Source organism: Sinohyriopsis cumingii, chromosome 1 (assembly GCF_028554795.1).
Source record: "Sinohyriopsis cumingii isolate HCF-2022 chromosome 1, ASM2855479v2, whole genome shotgun sequence".
Lineage (NCBI taxonomy): Eukaryota > Metazoa > Mollusca > Bivalvia > Unionida > Unionidae > Sinohyriopsis > Sinohyriopsis cumingii.
Window position 1 is genome coordinate 113,536,575 of NC_142961.1, and position 21,505 is coordinate 113,558,079.

General features: G+C 35.0%; 1 protein-coding gene across 1 annotated transcript in view; it reads right to left on the reverse strand.

Annotated features, from left to right (window-relative positions):
• The window catches only part of LOC149807651 (phospholipid-transporting ATPase ABCA1-like), a 185,069-nt gene that overhangs the window by 60,815 nt on the left and 102,749 nt on the right, over positions 1 to 21,505 (reverse strand). The window contains exons 29-33 of the mRNA XM_089969144.1: positions 18,386 to 18,528; positions 16,989 to 17,093; positions 12,314 to 12,420; positions 9,909 to 10,029; positions 6,483 to 6,702 (exon numbers count right to left, since the gene is read on the reverse strand). Coding sequence (XP_089825270.1) covers positions 6,483 to 6,702; positions 9,909 to 10,029; positions 12,314 to 12,420; positions 16,989 to 17,093; positions 18,386 to 18,528 — 696 coding nt within the window. The remainder of the gene's footprint in view (positions 1 to 6,482; positions 6,703 to 9,908; positions 10,030 to 12,313; positions 12,421 to 16,988; positions 17,094 to 18,385; positions 18,529 to 21,505) is intronic.

The window sequence follows — 21,505 nt, forward strand, 5'->3', positions numbered from 1 at the left end:
ATGAATGTCATCTAACAAGACTTTTTAAATTGATTTCAATATGCGTTGTCACCAGTAGGCATTTACCAACATTTTCAAATGGGGGTATTTGGTAATACATTGTGCTATTTAACAGTGGAAAGTACTTTTGTGATTTTCTCATTTAAATTTGTGAATTTCATGATGAACAATCCCAATTGTCAGGTACTAACTGCAATTCTGGACAGCAAAATGACCAATATATCAAACTTAGAGTGACCAATTCAATGAGGATTTTTTATGTTCAGCAAACAGAAACCTACTTCTGACCAGAAAAATTGAGATCCACACTTCCCTCTTCATTATAAGGATGTTTACAACTTAAATAGGTGCATCTAAATTTGGAAATGGTGTACTGAAATTGTTGTAAATAATTTGTTCCAATATCTAATTTTAAACGTTGCTGCTCTGTCTTTAAAATTTACTGAAACTTGCCAACTGAAGAACTCAAATGCCTATCCTATGTATATAAATGAACAACAAGTTGCCACTAGCAGTGGTCATTGTTCCCAGCCAACCATCACTTAAGATTAGAGCTGAGGAAACTGGGTGTAATAAAGAATCAACCATAGGCAACAATCAATGAAAATATTATTAAAATCTTTTTTTTTGAAATTGATCAAAGGTCTTGCTAACCTGAAGCTTCATAGTCAGTATGAATATGTCAAAGGTGAGATATCAGTGATCTCTAAAGGCAAGCACCTTAGACCATTCAGTCATCCATGATTCCAATGCTAACCATAAGCTGATATACATTCATGACACCTTTGTTAGCAATGATGGAGACACCTGGGATAACTTATCCATACCTCTAGTATTAGAAATATAGCATGTTCAATCGTAAGAAACTGTTTAGAGTTACCTTAATTGATCAAAGACCCTAAGCCCATAAAAAATAGCAAAAATGCTCTCATGATCATAATCATCCAAGACACCGCTGTGATGAAGCTTCATTGATGATTTAGTCAAATTATATCAATCAAATTGTGAATGCTAGAGTGTTCTATTCAAAGTTGATCAATGCCATGCCTAATGTCTAGTCTAAGTTGATCACTGCTATGCCTATTGCCTATTCTAAGTTGATCACTGCCATGTTTCATGTCTATTCTAAATTGATCAATGCCATGCCTAATGTCTATTCTAAGGTGATAACTGCCATGCCTAATGTCTATTCTAAGTTTATCAAATCAATGCCTTATGTCTAGTTTAAGTTGATTAAGGTCATGTCTGATGTTTAAGTTGATCAAAGCCAGTCCTTATGCCTATTTTAAGCTGATCAATGCCATGCCTAATGTCTATTCTAAGTTGATCTCTGCCATGCCTAATGTCTATTTTAAGTTGATCAAGGCCATGCCTTATACCTATTCTATGCTGATCATTGCCATGCCTAATGTCTATTCTAAGTTGATCTCTGCCATGCCTAATGTCTATTCTAAGTTGATTAAGGTCATGGCTAATGTCTATTACAAGTTGATCAAGGCCATGCCTAATGCCTATTCTAAGTTGATCAAGGCCATACCTTATGCCTATTCTATGATGATCAATACCATGCCTAATGTATATTCTAAGTTGATCATTGCCATGCCTGATGTCTCTTCTAAGTTGATCTCTGCCATGCCTTATGCCTATTCTAATATGATCAATGCCATACCTAATGTCTATTCTAAGTTGATCTCTGCCATGCCTTATGCCTATTCTAAGTTGATCAATGCCATGCCTAATGTCTATTCTAAGCTGATCAATGCCATGCCTTGTGTCTATTCTATATTGAGAAAGGCCATGCTTTATGCCTATTCTAAGTTGATCAATGCCATGCCTAATCTCTATTCTAAGTTGATGAAGGCCATCCCTTATGTATATTCTAAGTTGATCAATGCCATACCTTATGTCTATGATAAAGGCTATTCTTTATGCTAATTCTAAGTTGATCAATGCCATGCCTAATGTATATTCTAAGTTGATCAAGGCCATGCCTTATGCCTTTCCTACACTCATCAAGGCCATGCCTCATGTCTATTCTAAGTTGATCAATGCCATGCCTAATGTCTATTTTAAGCTGATTAATGCCATGCCTAATGTCTATTCTAAGTTGATTAATGACATGCCTAATGTCTGATTAATGCCATGCCTTATGCCTATTCTAAGTGTTAAAGACAATGCTTTATGCTTATTTTAAGTTGATCAAAGCCATAAGTCTGCAAAATATGGTTTAAAAAAAACCCCAATCAACTAACTCATTTAAGGCTTCATTGTCTGCTTGAAACTGAATGACAATGTAAATGCTACAGAGTTCATAGAAAGTCATCAAAATGCCTATTATAAATTGTTCAATGGTAGTAACTCCAAGAATTGCAAGCCAAACACACTCATGATCCAAACTTTCTTGAGATAACGATTCACCCACTTTAGTTGAAATCAAAACAAGAAGGTCAGAGTCTGCAAGTCAAGCACACAATCAAAGTACTGCTTAAAAGGTGTGACCATGACTCCAAGGTCAAAAGGTTGACAAACATGTCACAGAATAAACTGGATTAGTGTCATAATGCTTCATCCAAAGTATGAAATAAATCAATCAAGGGGTTTTGGAAATATAAGCAAATTATAAAATTGAAACCAAAACCCTAAAGCAAATATCCGATGGTTGTAGAGGCAAAAAACTGTCATAAAATTCTTTTTCTTTGCCTCACAATGACCAGTAGAAAAAATAACAAAATACTCAGAACCTTTCAAATCCTCACAATGTTGTTGTTTGTCCTTCATGTTCAAAGATGACCTTGACTTCACTAACTGGATCATCAGGTCAATTTGTACTCTGAACTGTCTATGAGATGCCAAATGGGTTTCCTTGGTCAATGCAGTATTTCTGAGATTATACTGCTCATGCTTCTGCACTGCCTCTGCAGTTCTCCATAGTTCAAAGTCTATGGCTCCAGTATGGATGAAACGGACCCAAGTGGAGCTATCCTGTGTAAGATCTTCCCAAGACTCAGGGTTAATGTTTAGGTATTTAAAGAATGACTTGCGCTGGACAAAAGAGCACTGCAGGTAGGCCTGGCCTTTGGCACCCAACCCCCCACTCTGGGAATTAAATAATGCAAACATCACAAAGTGGCTTTCCTGGGTCAGGTTGGAGCATCACCTCTATCTTCTTGATACTGACTGTGATACCCAAATTGTCACAAAGTGAAGAGAAATGGTCAATACTGTGTTGCATATCAGTCTTGGCATTCATGGACAGTCATCTGGAAATAGGAGATTACAAACAGTCACTTCTAATAATGTTGTATTTGCCTATAGTTCTCCTCAGATTGAAGAACTTGCCTTCAGCCTGGTATCTGATGTCGATCCCATTATCACTGTCATGAAAGGCATCAGTAAGCATGGCAGAGAACATCATTCTGAACAGGGTTGGAGCAAACACAAAGTCTTGTTTGTCTCCATGCATGATTGGTAATGATTCAGATAACTTGCCATCATCCATGACATGAACAAGCATCCCATCATGAAACTGCCAAACCATTTCAGTGATCTTCCAATGGCTACTACAACTGTGACAAAGGATTTTGTGAGGTTAATGAATGTTTTGTGCAGGTTGGAGTTCTGTTCCTGGCATTCCTCCTAGAGTTGAAAATCCATGTATGCCACCTGACTCTATGGAAGGAGCACTTGATTGATGTGATGCACAAATCAATTCAGCAGAATTCTGTTGAGGATTGTGCAGACTATTAGCAGCAAGAGATACCCTAACGGATGTTACATGATTGTCTGTTACCTTTCCGCTTTTATAAGTTGACAATGGATGCATCCTTGTACCCTTGTATATATTTCCTTGGGTCCATACTGACTGGAAGAGTTCAGACAGTTTCTGTGCCATGTGCAAGTCTCCATCAATGCAGACTTCTGCTGGTTTAGCTTTTGTTCCAGATGTTTTGCCTTATGATAACAGGTCAGTCACTTTCTCAGTTTCAATTAGTGTTGGATGATCAGCAGGTGATATGCTAACTTCTGCTTGAAGCATTCGATTGAATGCCTCCTCACTGAACGATGATTGTTGATTCAGGATGTTGCTGAAGTGTTCTGCCCATTTTGTCATTGAGCAGTGTGGTACTTTCAGCACTCAGTTTAAGATGACTGTGGCCCATTTATTTTCTTCAGAGCATCATAGAAATTCTTCACGTCATTACTGTCAGTGTATGACTGAATCTCATTTGCCTTATTGTTCAGCCATGAGTCTTGCAACTCTCTGGGTTTGCATTGAACAGTCCTTATGATACTGCTGAAGGAAGCCTTCTTAGATGATGAAGTGCTGTCTCCTAAACTGGCTTTCTGTAGCTGATGTTTCTCATCAGAAATCTCTGTATGGTTGCATCATTGTCATCAAACCAATCCTGATGTATTGTGGTGGGACTGAAGGTTTTGGATGCAGCTGAGTCTCTAAAGAATACCCAGTTTTCCTCTATATTCTCAGAATTGTATCAGTTCTTTATAGCTAGTTGCACTGTTCTTCAAGAAATGCCTATTTCACATTCTACTGTTTAAATTTGGAGACTGTGAGCTTTCTGGGACCTTTTCTTGCCTTATGGTCATCTGCTAGGATAAGTCTAGCATTCTGCACTTCTCATGACCTTCGCCACTTGGACATCCTGCCTGTCTCTTAGCCTGACGATGATGTAGTCACTGAGATTCCAGTGCTTGGAGCATGGGTGCATCCAAGACATCTTGTTGCAGTTTGGCAGGCAGAAGACAGTGTTGGTGATTAGGAGGTTGTGTTCCATGCATTTCTTCAGTATAAGTTGGTTAATATGCATTTGTAAAAGCCATTTTTGCCAATGACACCTGGCCACATTTGTTAATCTGTGCCAACTCTAGGATTGAAGTCACCAAGGATGATGAGCTTATCTACCTTTGGCACTTTTGTGATAAGACACTATAGATCTTCATAAAATTTGTCCTTGATCTCATCTGGGTTGGTCATGGTTGGTACATAGGTGCTAATGAAAACTGCATGTCTGGAAGGCTTTTATGAAAGAACTACAAGCACAGATTACATTGATTTCAGTGATCTTAATACTATCATTGTGGTTCACATAAATTTAATATCTGAATCTGATAATCATAATAGCAAAATCTAAGGTTTAAAAAAGGAATGATTGTGACAAATTTGGAATAGTTGGCGTCTCTAGTTTTCACATGCTTGTGCATGGACAGATGTATGGATGGAGACAATTTCTATGTCCTCTCACCTTAGTAGCCACTGACAGTTATGAGCTAATTTCTGCTTGCAATATAACCAAAATAAGCAGAAATGATGTTTCCTTTTTGTTCATATGTGGAAACATCAGCATAAAGTGAAGTTTCCTTTTTGTTCATATGGGGAAACATCAGCATAAAGTGAAGTTTCCTTTTTGTTCATATGGGGAAACATCAGCATGAAGTGAAGAAAGACTGAAGCCTTTTGAGAAAAAAATATCAGTATTAACCATCATTTCATTGTGACTTTCTGCAATCACATAAAAAAAATTACACTTAACATGAGCTGATTAAGAAAATAAATGATTTTAATAAGCAGTTATCTTCAAGTATTTTGTTTGCATTTAATATTGGAGATCAAGCATAAGTAGTGCCCTTTGCCTTCATTCATGTTTTTTCAAAGAAATTAGTCAAACAAAACTGTCATGTGGTGATTTAAAGTTACTGAAAGTTTTCTGACAGGCTATGTCTATATTCTGTCTTAATCTTTTATGTTTGGTGTATCAAGCGCTTTGAAACCCTCCATGTTTTCCAGTATCTATCTTAGTTATATATTACCCTGCAGAAACAATTAACTAATCATGGTCAATTAACAGCATGTCATTCAGGCAATAAGATTATTTGAGATGACCCAAGCACCTATATAACCTGAACATACTAAAACTGTACTAAAACTACAAGCTAAGGGGAATCAACTGTGAAAATATTGTTTTTGCATAACAGGAGATATCTGTGAGGATATAGGATAAGTGTAGGCAAATATTGTAATAATTCTGCATCTGGTGTGATACCTGACATCTCTGATTAACAATAGAGTTTATACTCAAATAAGACATTTATTTTTAATAAGGTTAAAACTAATAAAAAGTACTTAGTTCTAGAATACCAGTCAGAAAATGGAAAGTGTATAAAATCTTAATGCAAATATACTTCTTAACATGATCAAGTCTAAGAACATATAAAGATGGTGTTCATACATTTTCACAGTGCTGATTGCTACATTTGGTAGCTCTTACATAAACAAGTCAAAAAGCCAACTGGTGGATAAACAAGGAGATGGAAGGGGTGTGAAGTCCTACATTGTTCAGTTTATATAGTACACTTTTCAGTGAAAATAATTTTTTGCCCATTTTAAACAAAACAAACCACTCATTTCTCACAATCAAACCCTTCTAAAATGTTTTCTGATCCTGCCCTCTTGAAGATAAACTTACCTCTGCAATATCCTTGACAGCTAATGCTGGCAAGACCAGCTCTAAATCTGTCCAGAACTGTTCAGCTTGGGTACAGTTATTTGGCTTGACATTACAGCTCTTGTTGATGATTGGAATGCCATTGTTGGCTGCAGTCAGAAGTCTCTCTATAGCAGTCTTGGCCTGTGTTGCATTCAGTTTCACATTGTTATTCGTCTCTTTAAATGCCAATCCACCATACCTATTAAGGATGAAATACTTATATTCATCATAAGAAACTTGCTAAATGAATGTTTTGTGATTAATTTACATTTACCATATGTACTTGTGTGTAAGACAAGTCCAACTGCAGACTGCACAGACCCAGATCTGCCATCACAAAAAGCATAAAGCACCAGCAGATCTCAGTCTGTGCAGTTTATTATGAGTAATCAGCAGCACAAACACAACAGACCCTGATCTGCAGGTGCATTATGCTACTGCAGATCAGGATCATTATTTGCAGTTTGACTTGACCTATAAGCAACTACTTATGGTAATTATATCAGCCTGAGAATACAGTAAGATTCCTGCAGTGAACACGAGTAACTTTTTTTTTTGCTGCATCTTTAACATATTATACTGCAACTTCATAGAGGAACAAATTAATAGATCTCACTTGCTTATAACTGCTCAACTGTCTTTGTGATTTTAAGTGCTTCCACTTTAGATATCGTCAGTAGTTTTATAATTCACAAAACTAGCTAAACAACATTTTCAGTATATATCCAGATTGCAAACAGTATAGGGCTCTCAAAACTAAATCTACCTACCCAGTTGCATTATTCTAGAAACAACAGCGTAAGAGACAATGAATTATACACAAGCTACTGAATATTAGCTGCTGGTAAATTACAAGTCAAAGTGACCCAATTATGTCACGAGCTCCTAACAATGCACCCACATATCAAGTGACTTGACTTTAAAAGCAATGGTATTTGAGAAACCAAGCTATATAAAGCTTAGATAATTCACTTGAGCATGAAAAACTGGTCAAAAAGATTAGATTTGTCCAAGATGTAAGAAAAACATATTCATCATGCATCAGATAATCATAAAAATCTAAAAGTTGTATTCCCTCCAAAATTCTAAAAGATGTATTCCTTCCAGAAACCTAAAAGCTGTATTCCTTCCAGAAACCTAAAAGCTGTATTCCCTCCAGAAATCTATTTTAGACTTATATAAAAATTAAAGTGACTCTCCTGCCACCAAAATCTACCTACACTTTCCATGTTGGCTTATTTGTTAAGTAACCCAAGTGTTTTGGATGAAAAACAGCATTAATTACAATGTGCCATAAAGATTGGGAAAGAAGACTTGCTTTCCCTAAACTGAACAATAAACCATGTATTACTGTTCTGGACTTGTATTGGAATGGTTATCCTTTCTGACTTGTATTGGAATGATTATCCTTTCTGACTTGTATTGGAATGGTTATCCTTTCTGACTTGTATTGGAATGGTTAGCCTTTTTGACTTGTATTGGAAAGGTTATTCTTTCTGACTTGTATTGGAATGGTCAACCTTTCTGACTTGTATTGGAATGGTTATCCTTTTTGACTTGCATTGGAATGGTTATCTTTTCTGGAGCAGAACATGTTTTAGGTTGGACACAAAACTGTTTTGATACCTACACTCTGAAATAGTGACACCATGTGCCTGACACTGTTTAGACAATCCTTGAGTTCATTATGGGTGGCCTGCATACAGATGCATGTTTCACACTGTCCTTTCACTGACTTGAGTATGTATTGAGAAATTTACGGTACTTAAAATCACCCAAGCTCATTTACATGTTAATTTGTAACATTGAATTTAGTTTACATTTCTGCAGTATTTTAAAAATTATTCTTGAATTGGGACATGTCAAGCCATTATCTCAAATTTGATTTTTTGTGACAACGTGTATCTTTGACATTACCATGAACATGAATGAGCAAACAGACTTGATCAATCCACATGCCAGATTTACTTTTACAATTAGGCCAAAAATTAATAATGTAACGTATGATTTTCTGCAACACTATTTAACTTCAGGAGAGAAATCAAAATCTGTATGCATTTTCAGCACTTAATGACTGGATGGCATATAGAAACAGAAGACTAATTATCGGTAGCACTTAAGTAACTGTATGATCTTCATAAAAAATGGATATTAGTCAAAGGAATAAATTTTCACCAAATTTTATAAATCTGTAGTTTCTCTGTGACTCTCCATGCCTTGTATCCATTGCTAGATCTAACCACAAACACAAAATTGCTATAAATATGATAAATAATTAATTTCTTTTGTAACTCCTAAATTGCAATTCCAATGTACCTCTGTCAATGGAAGTACCATCCTCTAAGTGATACACATTTTATAAAGTCAAATCTGCACCATCTTGGTGAGAAATGACAGACATCTAAATGATCCAGACCCATCATTAAACATCCCAAAACTTTTTCCTCAAACTGAGAGTTCTGAATACTGTTTTTTCTCATTTTCATGAGGTACAAAGTTTTGTGGATTTTGTTGTTTCTCTCAATCCCATATTTAAAGACCCATTAAAAAATCAGCCAAATGTGATGAAGACCCACACTAATTTTTTTAATTTAAACATGCATAGATAACAACTTTATTAACATAATCTGGAACGAATATTAGCTTTACATGTTTGCTTTTATTTAATAATTTAAAAAAAAACAACAATTATAAAGCATTTTTATATTGTTGTTGTTGTTGTTGTTGTTGTAGGGTTTAACGCCATTTTTCAGCACACGATAGGCTATACATGGCGGCCAGTATTAATGGTGGAGGAAGAACCCGGGAAAACCCCAGAAAGAACCACCGACCCATGAGAAGCTACTGGCAAGCTTTCTCACATACCCACATTAGCCGAATCCGAGACTCGAACCCACGCAGACAGAGGTGAGATGGCAGTGATCCATAACGGAGAGCGCTTTAGACCACTCGGCCACTCGGGGCCCCCATTTTTATATTGTTTCAATGTGTGTATAAGGCATAAGTAGCATGCTTTAAACGGATATGTTGTGATATCAGTAAGGATAGAGAGAAACGACAAGAAGCATAACGTATTAAAACACTAGCACAGCTGAAAATGAAAGAAAGAATAATAAATTACACTAATATACAGCTGTATGCAAATTAAATTTAATACTTATTCAGATTGATTCTTGATTCAAGTAGAACTGCTGTTGAAAAATTTAAATCTTCCTGAAAATATCTCTCATTTTATCCATACATGTTTAATACACATGAAAAACATGATTGTAAAATACTAGAACAATTGCTTGAAGTACAATTAATAAATAATAAAATACTATGTACATGAACTAATTAAAGGAAATTATTAAAGCTCATATTTAAATACAACTGAGAGGAAGTGTGTAACTAATTACATTTTACCTCTTTTTAATGTATTTCTTGTCTGTCTTGATCAGCCAGTCTGTGATGTCACGGGTAGACATGTTGTACAGGTAATCTGTAGTGTCCAGAATAATTTTTGAGGGATATGGGCCTCCAGCACCTAAAAAAAATTTTGATAAATTCATGACTGGAGCAATGTTGCAACAAATCTACTTTGATTTTCAAGAAAGAATGTCCCTGAAGTCTCCAGTGAAAAAACTGTACTGAAGGTCAACTATGACAAAGATGTTCTTAGAGGATATGACCAAAATGAATGGAGTCATCAAGACTATTATCCCGACATGGTCCCTGATTATGTAAAGACTCCTACCAAAGTACCCTATGGCATCCACCCCAGGTCCATGCTTATTTAAAAACTCCTACTAAAGTACCCTATGGCATTCACCCCTGGTGACTGATTATGTAAAGACTCTCAAATAAAGGATTAGATTTTACTCTTAAACATTTCTATAGATAAAATGTATTTATTTATGATCAACTAGACATCGTAGATTCTTTAGTGAAAACTGCACATCAATATGACTTTCTATTCAGAAGGAGTTATGATAACAAGATTTTAAATGGCTGCCACGGCAGTTATAATGATGTTAGATCAGCACCATTTCTACTTAAGACCAACCACCTTCATTTAGGACCAAATAGACATAACAAGAAGTCTTTTAGTGAAAACTCCATGCTGATATGGCCATCCATGTGGGAAGAGTAGCAATAACAAGATCTCCAAAACAGCTGCTGTGGCAGCCATACTGAATGTTAGACAAGCACCATTTTTAATTAGAACTGACTAGACATCATAAAAAGTAGTTCAGTGAAAACCCCATGTTGATCTGACCATCCATGTGGAAGGTGTTGTGATAACAAGATTTTTAAGATGGCCTCTGTAGTGGCCATATTGGATGCCAAATCAGCACCATTTTCACTTAGGACCAACTAAACATCGTAAGAAGTCTTTCAGCGAAAAGCACATGTTGATATGACCATCCATTCAGGAGGAATAGCTATAAGATTTTCACGATGGCTAACATGGTGCCCATACTGATGCAGTTCAGCATCATTTTCATTTAAGACCAACTAGACATTATAAGAAATCTTTAATTGAAAGCCCAATGTTGACATGAGCATCCATTCAGGAGAAGTAGTGACAGGTTTTCAAGATAGCTGCTGTGGTGGCAATTCTGGACATCTGAGCAACACCATTTACATTTAGAATCAACTAGATTTTGAGATGAATGTGTGTATAAAGTTTCACTGCAATCCTCTATGTAGTTTAGGAGTAGTGATAACAAATTTGTGATAACAGATGGACAGATGATGGATGACAGATGGACAACAATACAATCCATCCTATAAACCCTTATGGTCTATGACCAGTAGAGCTGAAAAAGAAAGACTGTTTTTAATTGTAAAAAGATAATGATTAATAATTAATCAATTACAGGAAGCAAATTAAAAATCTTACAAGCTCACATAATTACTCTTAAATATATTGTATGGTTTCTCCAAACATTTTGCCATGAAGTAAGTCTGAAATCATGGATTAAAAAAAGCTCTAGCACTGGTCATTACACTGGTCATTACACAACAAACTTCCATGTGTTTGTCCAGATTACAATTTCCTAAACTGAGTGCATACAATTTTCCAACTTTTCTTTGACTTTTAACTAAACATTTAACATCCATGGCTTGCCATAAAATTCCTTCACATTCCATAAAAACAGAAAATCCCCCATTTTGCTAACCTGTTGGAACAGTAATGCTGATATCAAATAGTTAAATATATCAAGCTGTGAAAGAGATTATGGGTATCTAGAAATCATCAAGGAACATAATTATTACTATAGCAACTATGTATGTAGATAATTTTTAATTATAAATGAAGAGATTTCAGTCCAGGAATCATCTGTTATCCTATGATGCATACAAAATCAAGGCCTTGTTTGATACTGTGACAAATTTATTCTGATGTGACATAAGCAACAATTAACTGCTTGAAACAATTTTGTCACAATATTTTTCTGATCTTTTTCAAATTCTTTGTTTGACACTGCTCACAGAATTGGAGTGATTAAATTTTGAGGCAAAAAGATTATAAAACAATCTCATGCTCAAACCCAGACAATACTAAAATTTCTGATATTGGAGTGGTCAAAAGACAGGAGATTAACAAATCGAACATCAGAATTTTGAACTGAATCTGTTTTTATTGTTCTGGTGCTTGGCCACTACTCCCATTCATCCCTGATAGCTGGACTACTAGCATATTAATGCATGCATTGACAGAGATTCTCTGTTAACTTCATTGGCATACACCTGACTAATGAATTTTACACCAGAAAAAATCATTATTTTTTTCATGAGCTGACTGCAAGCAGGAGGCATCTTACCTTCAGGGCAGTTTTGAAATCCTGTACTACAATCACAGGCTGCAGAAAAGTTACTGGGGTCAAAGTAAGTCCACTGTTGCTTTCCAACATGCTGACAGGGGTAACCACTAGTTAGGATGAAAGAAATTTTAAACAATAAATAAATATTTCTTTGATAAGTACATCCACTACCTTGCTAATATAGCCCTTAAAGCTAATAAAAGATGTTTCCTGCATCTTTTACCTTGTTTTTAGCAAGAAATGTACTAACGAGTTAATTTCTTGCTAAGGTGAAGTCAGATAAGAATTGTTTCACTTTGTAAAGTGGGCCTGGTGTCAAATTTATCAACTGTCAGTTACTACTGGAAAGGAAATGCATGCTCTACCAGGGATATAACTGTAGGCAGAGAGATTAATTGGATCTGTCCATATAATGATCGGTTAAGTATTATCAGAGAAATGTATTTTAGCTTCTAATCAGTTTGTTCTTCAAATACATTACCTGAAGGAGTTGGCCCTCTGAGATAATGTGAAAGACACACAGGTCATGGGTAGAGTCTCCCCCATATTAAAGTGAATTGATCTAGAAAGCATGGGCCAGTATCTGAGATGCTGGGCCTGCATAAGGTTTGTCTCTTTTGTAGAATGTTTCCAAACTACCCCCTGATGCAGCAATAGAAATAAGAGGTCTAGTGTAGAATATTGCAATGTTGGAATTGTCTTTGTGAAAAGAAAGATCAGACGAATTTACCTTTCCAAACTGTGCAAGAGGTCAATGGCTCAACCAGAATGTTTAATTGTTTTAAAAAAGGCTGATCTTTCTTAATTAAGAGATCGATATATGCAGATGCTGTAATTCTGTATGAGGTCATTGAAAAAGCAGGAGGAAGCTGAAGCCAGAAGCTTTCCTCAGTAGATTTACTGAGATCTGAATCATCTATGGACATAAACACAATCAAGGATGGAAGATGTTACTTATATGCTGCTATCTTTGAACCAGAGTGGGATGAAAAAAATAAGCCTCCTGCAGAGGGAACGATGAATGAGCTGATGATGTGGTAAGGAACAATGAACAATGGTAGGAGTACATCCATGTTGTTTGAAAGTATCTCCAATTGTTCACTCTGAGTTTTATCAAGGTATGGATGGGTACTGGGACCCCGAGTGGCCGAGTGGTCTAAAGTGCTCTCCGTTACAGATCACTGCCATCTCACCTCTGTCTGCACCAGTTCGAGTCTCGGATTCAGCCAATGTGGATATGTGAGAAAGCTTGCCAGTAGCTTCTCGTGGGTCGGTGGTTCTGTCCGGGGTTTTCCCAGGTTCTTCCTCCACCATTAATACTGGCCGCCATGTATAGCCTATCGTGTGCTGAAAAATGGAGTAAAACCCAACAACAACAACAACAACAACAACATGGATGGGTACCAGATGTCCATGAAGGGAAAGTTTCTTTAGACAGTACTAGGTCATGATAGATCCGAGACCAGTAACGGATATGTCCAGGGCCAGTTCATGATGCTCCCAGGGGTCCAGTACTGAAAGAATGATTACAGATTCCAGTGCCAGTAATCTTGGGTATTCATAACAGAACCAGGGCTGGAATTTATATAACTGGATACTGGACATTATTTGCATCTTGAGTCCAGGACTGGGTACCCCAGAAAGACCAAGAGTCACAGCAGGGCTACAACTGTATCAGATGCTTATGATGGAGAAAACAAATTTAAGGCAATATTTCTGCCTTCAGTGACTCAACCATGAGAAAGTTGGGTGACTGAGGCACTGGTGTCAGAAATGCTGATGGCATTTATATCCTTGTGTACAAAATGCTTGTACAGTTGCATGTATGGATTAAATAAGACCCAGTACTGTGTATGCAGGAGGGTGATTATCTTCCACAAGCTTAAACCTGTCACATACCCACATTTAATAGAGTTCATTATTATTCATATTGTAATTAGAGAGAATAGTAGAATAAGCATATGCAGTGAAATTAGTCAAGTGTCACACTACACATTAAATTTACAAAAAGGTAACATACTGAAATGAGCTGGATATAATTTCAAGTATGGTACATGTGGTGAGAAAACTTCTAAGGATTGCTCAAACTTGTGAAAATGCATCAGGTAGAAAATACTTGCCAGGTTTCTTGTAAAAGCATGCTGACTAAGCACAAATGAAAAGTTACTGATGACTGATGGGATATGGCACCAATCACTCAATGCAGTGGAAGATAATTCTTGTCTCAGCAAGGTAACAACTTTTTAGCACTTATGTTGCTAAAATGGGCCAAATGACATTGACCTTATGACCTTTGTTGCCAAATGACATTGACCTTATGATCTTCCTGTCAGTTTGAGAGAGCTCGATCTGTGAGTGGATGTACTTCTAACAGAGTATGATCAGGTATCTAAGAACTAAGAAAGAAATCTTTAACAAAACATCTGAAAATTCATCAAACTTGTTGACCGAGACTGTATGAGAGCTGCTAGATAAACTATTTTTGTCAGTAATGAAATGCAGAGCATAAATGACCTTTCATCATGTCTGATAGTACTATTTCATTGATGGATGGACAATACAGTCAAATGTACTAAGAATGGCTTTAAAAAATTTGCCAAAAGAAGACAAGCTTGTGTACAGTTCAGATAATAAGTAAAATCACTAAATCTAGTTTCATTATGAAACCTATGAAATCATGATGCCCTGAGTGAGACATCAATGTTGAAAACAGAAATTTTGATTCTCTGCTAAACAAAAGAGAAATTTAAACAACTTCTTTTGAAAAGAATACCCAAGTATCATTTTAGTCATTATTCAGAGAAGTTCCTTGATTCTAATAAAAGTTACAATACCCGTATATGTTGCTGAGATATGCAACCTGGTATTCATTACAATGATTCTCCTGGATTTTTACACAGAGGTGGAATTTATCCTGCGTCATTTTTGTAAAGGGATGATTTTCAATTTTAAATGGTGACAGCTGTCATAAAAGAACAGTATCAATGAACTGACCCCAAAAAGTATATCTCACCAAACATGTGTTATACAAAACTTTTAAGAATAAAGATCAAACTTAAACTTGTTTATCTTAATTATTAGCAGAGTGACAGCAACCATGCATTATGACAATGTCATATAAATTGGAATTTTATCTAATGGCCATGAAATTACCATCGAATACCAATAACAGTATATCTGCCATTGTACAACCTCACCAAAACAGTTGAAAAAATGTTTTCAATAAGTATACAATGAAATTAGCTCATTCTTCAACTGCAAAAAGTAACTCAATAAGCGCCTGATTTTAGTGACCAACTTAGAAGATAAGCACTTCCATGATCATATTCATCTTTGTTAATATGAACATTACAGGTTTCACAGCAAATCAACCATGTAATTGTCACATGTTGATTCATTTTTAAGGGACATTTCATTACATTTAACTGGGATTTGTGAAATCATTTTATGATTGTACCTGCGATAACAATACTGACTGCTCATATAATGTTTAAACTATCATAATATTATACAGACAGATGCTTTCTTTAGCATGTAGTTTTGGGTGTGCCGATTTCTATTATAATAGCTTTGGCCACCAGACACCTCCCCACCTCACCAGTGTTTTAAGAGTAGAGTTGGTGTTACCACTCAGACTTTGTGTATACTAATAATTAACTGCAGTATGGATTAATATGTGTGTGTAAATGATACTTTAAACCCAAATGTATACATTTTCAGTATAGATTTGTCAATATATTTATGTTTCTTAAACATAATTTTCATACCTTGTGTTTATAAACAGAATTTTCATACACTGTGTTCTTAAGCAGAATTTTCATACATTGTGTTTTTAAACAGAATTTTCATACATTGAATTTTTCAACAGAATTTTCATACATTGTGTTTTTAAACAGAATTTTCATACATTGTTTTTTTAAAAAGAATTTTCATACATTGTGTTTTTGAACAGAATTTTCATACATTGTGTTTATAAACAGAATTTTCAAACACTGTTTTTAAGCAGAATTTTCATACACTATGCTCTTTAACAGAATTTTCATACATTATGCTCTTTAACAGAATTTTCATACACTGTGTTCTTAAACAGAATTTTCATACACTGTGTTCTTAAACAGAATTTTCATACACTGTGTTCTTAAACAGAATTTTCATACACTGTGTTCTTAAGCAGAATTTTCATACACTGTGTTCTTAAACAGAATTTTCATACACTGTGTTCTTAAACAGAATTTTCATACACTGTGTTCTTTAACAGAATTTTCATACACTGTGTTCTTAAACAGAATTTTCATACACTGTGTTCTTAAGCAGAATTTTCATACATGGAGTGGAAGTGTGTGCAACATATTGACCATTGGCAATCCATTCTATTTAGTAAATTTTACAATAGTATAATGACTTATTATTTTGGTATGTGCCATAGATTTTCATAATTTTACATGTCTGGTACAAGAGAAACATCTGTAATAAATGCAGATTTCAAAATTTCTCCATAGAATGAAGTATTCATAGTCGAATATAAAATACAATAATCTATGCATTTATTATTTTCTAAAATGAATTTCTTTTCTTAACTAAAATGTTCTGGTTCTGCAGCAACTAATAACAAATGATCCCAATGTATAAACAGTACAGACCACTTTTAGACAAAAAGATTAAGATAATGTCCTACTCAATTTTCTTGATGTTCGGGTCGAGACATCTATTGCCAATTCCGTAAGGTTGCTGGATCATGGTCTCAAATCTGTTGGTCAGTGGAGTGTGCAGTCCATCATCACTGTAAGAAATTGTTGATATAAGCAGATGAGATATTTATTAAGCAGATGAGATAATTATTATCTCATTACAATAAACACTGAAAACTTCTTGACATACTGTATATACTCATTTGTGGTTTGAGTCCAACTGCAAACAACACACCCTGATATGCCATAGCTTAATGTACTGAAAGATCAGGGTCTGTTGTTTTGTTTAGCTGACTGACAGTAGATCTTGATCAGTTCAGTTTGCAGATTAACTGATAAGTAAATAAGTAAGAACATGTGGTATGCTCTTAAATGTTAGTATCATATTTTCACTACATGATGTTTTAAAAATACAATGAAACAAAGAATGTCTCAAAATGGTTCATATGCCCCTTTCAGATGTTAATAATATGCATGGTTTGGTAACCACATTGGCACTGACTCCCCTTTCTACACTATGAAGTTAAGTAACACTAGTTGATGTTTTATGGCACATCAGCACAAGCAAGTAATTTTTAATGCTGTGGAGATTTGAATAAACAGTAGCTGACCCAGGCTTATCCAATGGTAGGATTTGAACCTGTACATTAACCAACGAGTCACCAGTATAAAACAAAGAAGATGCTGAGTAAGAATTTGCTATCTGATATAGCTTTGCCAAATGATTGATGCCAATTTCTGTTGTATGCTAGGACACAAATTCTTTTTATCCAATACAATTTATAATGAGATTATTTTTATCAAATTCCTGAACAAAATACGGGTTTTTAAGCCAAAATGGTTTAAGATATGCACTGATGTAATTTTAAAATAACATGTTTACAACATTTCTTTACTTGCAAATCAGAGTATGTGTACTGTGTAACTGACAAGGCTGTTACAATGGTACAAATTTGTAAACAGGTAAAAAGTAGTTTTCTCTGATCTTGGAGAAAAACAGCTGTATATACCCTGTACGTCACCTTAAATCCAAAGTCAATTCTGATTAAGTAAGGCATATTTATTCAGAAAAAGAAAGAAAAAACAATAAAAAGAACCCTTGGCTCTAAACTGTACAATCAAACCTACTCAAGAAAGATGAATTTTGACCATTCCATGTATTCGGATGTAAATGTTTTTCAGGTATCATTTACCCTGACATTAATATGAAAGAAAGATCCTGGAACAAGGGAATTCTGGGAGTGATTTTATCAGTTTGTGTGCACTGTTGCTGGATTATCTAATGCAAGTCAACAAATATATGATGTAAGAAATAAATCTTCACTGCTGTTTTACAGAGGCAGAGACAATTATAGGAATATGAGAAAATACTGATTCTACATACCTGTAGAACATGTACAAATGCTGCTCTCCCTTTTTAGGTATCAGGTGCCATGGGTGCAGTTCCAGTGATGGTTCTTCTTCCAATGGTGGGGAAATCATGGAGAAGATCATGGCCAACAGAATAAAAACAGCTGGCATGATAATCTGAAAGAAAGAGCCCAAATTGGGAATGACATTGCTTACTTGTATTACATTTCCCGACAGTCAAAATAAGGTCTTTACTTTAAACACAAATCTACTCACCAACAGGAACACAATTCGCTGAAAAAATACAGACAGGTACATAAGAAAATACCCGAGTCATTCAAGCCTTAAAAGTAGGTCACAGTCTGAGATATACTGAGTGTGTGATGAACAGATTGTGGAAAACATAGACACTCAGGTAGGAAAATTAGGCTAAAGTGACCTAATTTTGTATAGTTGAGTTACCCTCCTTGAGATGCCTCCACATGGCAAACTTTAAATTATGGGTTAAAACAGGGTTACAATCTCATAACATAAGGTTAAATATTGTCCAAGATATTGATGATGTAACAAATAGGTGGCTAAAAACTAGAAACATGACTCAAGTTTGAGTATATGCTCATGTTGATCTAGTGTTGATATAGCTGAGTTACTCTTGTCAATATGTATTCAAAATAAAAAAATTCATAAGTGTATGCAAAACAGGTCAAAGATATCGAGTGCTAATTAAATATATTGCAAGTAAAGTCAGTCAGAAATAAAAATTAGGTCAGGTTTTGGTCACTAACAATAATATGCATTCACATAACGATTTTGTTGGCAAAATAAGATCCAAGATATTGAGGGTGTAAAAGAAAGATGAAGCAAACTCAATCAGGCATGAAAAATGGGTCATGCTGATTTAGTTTTGGTATGACTGAAATACTTCTGATGAAATGTTTCCATATCACTTTTGTCATTAATGCAGTAGAAATTTGGTATATATATTAATATGATATTGAGGATGTAATAAATAATTAGGATAGTTATAGTGACCTAGTTTACATATGGTTGAGTTATTTTCACACATCAATTTTCATTAGTATATACCATTGTATCAAATTTTATATAGGTGAAGCTGGGTCCAATATATTGCAGGTATAATGAACAAACAGCTGAAAACACAAAAGTCATCAAAATATTGATCATACTGGCTTACTTTTTGTTATTTTTTTAGATGTATCAACATGCCAGTTTCATAGGTGAAACGGGGTCAAATATATAAACGATGTATGAAAGAAAGTTGATTTGTTGTACGTTTTTATAGTTTTATTAATGACAGACATAGTGGAAACTAGATACAAAATTAAATGTCTTCTTGTCAAGATACTTTCTGTCAAATTTTGTAAAATTATGTCAAATGTTTGCTTTTAATGAAGCCATTTAATTGCTTGTGTATTATTCAGTTATTGGGGTGGATGGTATATCAACTTAATCCATGAAAAAATTAATAGACCTTCATGCTAGGATGCTGTAAAAATTTTCATCAAATTATGTTAAATGGATTTTCATAAGTTGAAGTTAAAATGTTTCTCTACGCTATTAACGGGAGTCATCTTTGATAGTGGATTAGCATAATTTTTACAGTCTCAGTGTCCTTTATGCCAGGAAGTTTTCTATCAATTTTGGTTGAATTCTGCTTTGCATATCGGAAGTCACAAAACGCTTTGTTGTTTAGTAACACCATCCATATCTGATGCCAGATTAGGATCCTGTATATGAAACTGAATGCCAAGATGCTTGCTTTCATACCTCGGTATGCATGCATGCAATATGAATGCTTGCTTTCATACCTTGGTATGCATGCATGCAATATGAACTGTAGTCAAAAGTACAACAATTAATAGCTGTAATGATACATATCAGACTTTCATTAAATATCCTCAAAATGACAATGATTAAATGTGTCCACAGATGTTTAATCCTTAAGCTTGTCATAAAAACACTTCATAAGCAGTCTCTTTTCCATTTAAGACATTGAGCTGGTTAAAATCTTTCAATCAATGTTGGGACTAATTTTGGATGAATAGAAAATTGAGCATGAAAACTCATGTATGTCTGATCAATTGATGAGAACACATTTAAAAAAAAAAAAAAATCTACTTAGAATGTGTCACAAGTCTTAAAAATGAGGCAATCTGTCAATCATTGGTTGCACTTTCGATATCTGGTCCAAGTCCAGGGGAAGCTACTCCAGCTGCAATAATAGAGCTAGCTGTCTCTTTAACACAAAATACAAATGTAGTATAATATAAACAAGAGTCCCTCGAAGAGATTCATCCTCTGATTGCTGAAAAGAAGTTGTATGTATCCATTGCAAATCCATTTCTTTGTCCTTTAATATTTAACTTCATATTATTTAAACAATCTCTAATATTACCAAGAAACTCCATAATATCAAATATTTTCTTGGATGTTCAAGTTAACATGTTCACATGATATCTGAAGGTACAGTATAAAATTCTTTGCCATGGCCTCTGACATTGAACCTGATATCATGGATGGATCAATGAACCTAACTTCTCAGGCAATATCAAGATATACCCACACCAGTGCTCAATTAAATTATTTTTAGGCATAGGCCCCGGGCTGGTGACTTAAATAAATTCCACAAGCCCTGACTGAAATTCCACAAGCCCGGACAGTTCATACCTGTCAATTCTCAAGCCAGGAGAAGAACCTCCCGATTTTGGGGGGTATTTCCACCCTTACCTCCTGATCTCATAATATCTCCCAATGTTTTGCAGAAAACTCTTGATTATTACATTATGTATTTCAAATATCATTTCTCAGAAAACAACTTACTAATAGATATATTGTATGCAATCCACGGATGCCATATTCTATTTTATCACTTGTGAATACTGTTGTGACAAAATAATTAATATCACACTGCAAAGAGTTTTTCTTCAGTAAATAGAATGTTAAGATTAAATATTATTCACATAAATTTCTCATTATTTTAAACCTATACAACAGTACTATAGTAAAAGAAAAAATTTAAAAAGTAAAATTGTCAGCAATAAGTTTCAATCCCACAAATAACACTGAATGCTGAATAATTTTTCTGTAACCAAAATTACATCTCCATTTCCACCAAAGAAAGTCAGCCAGTAAA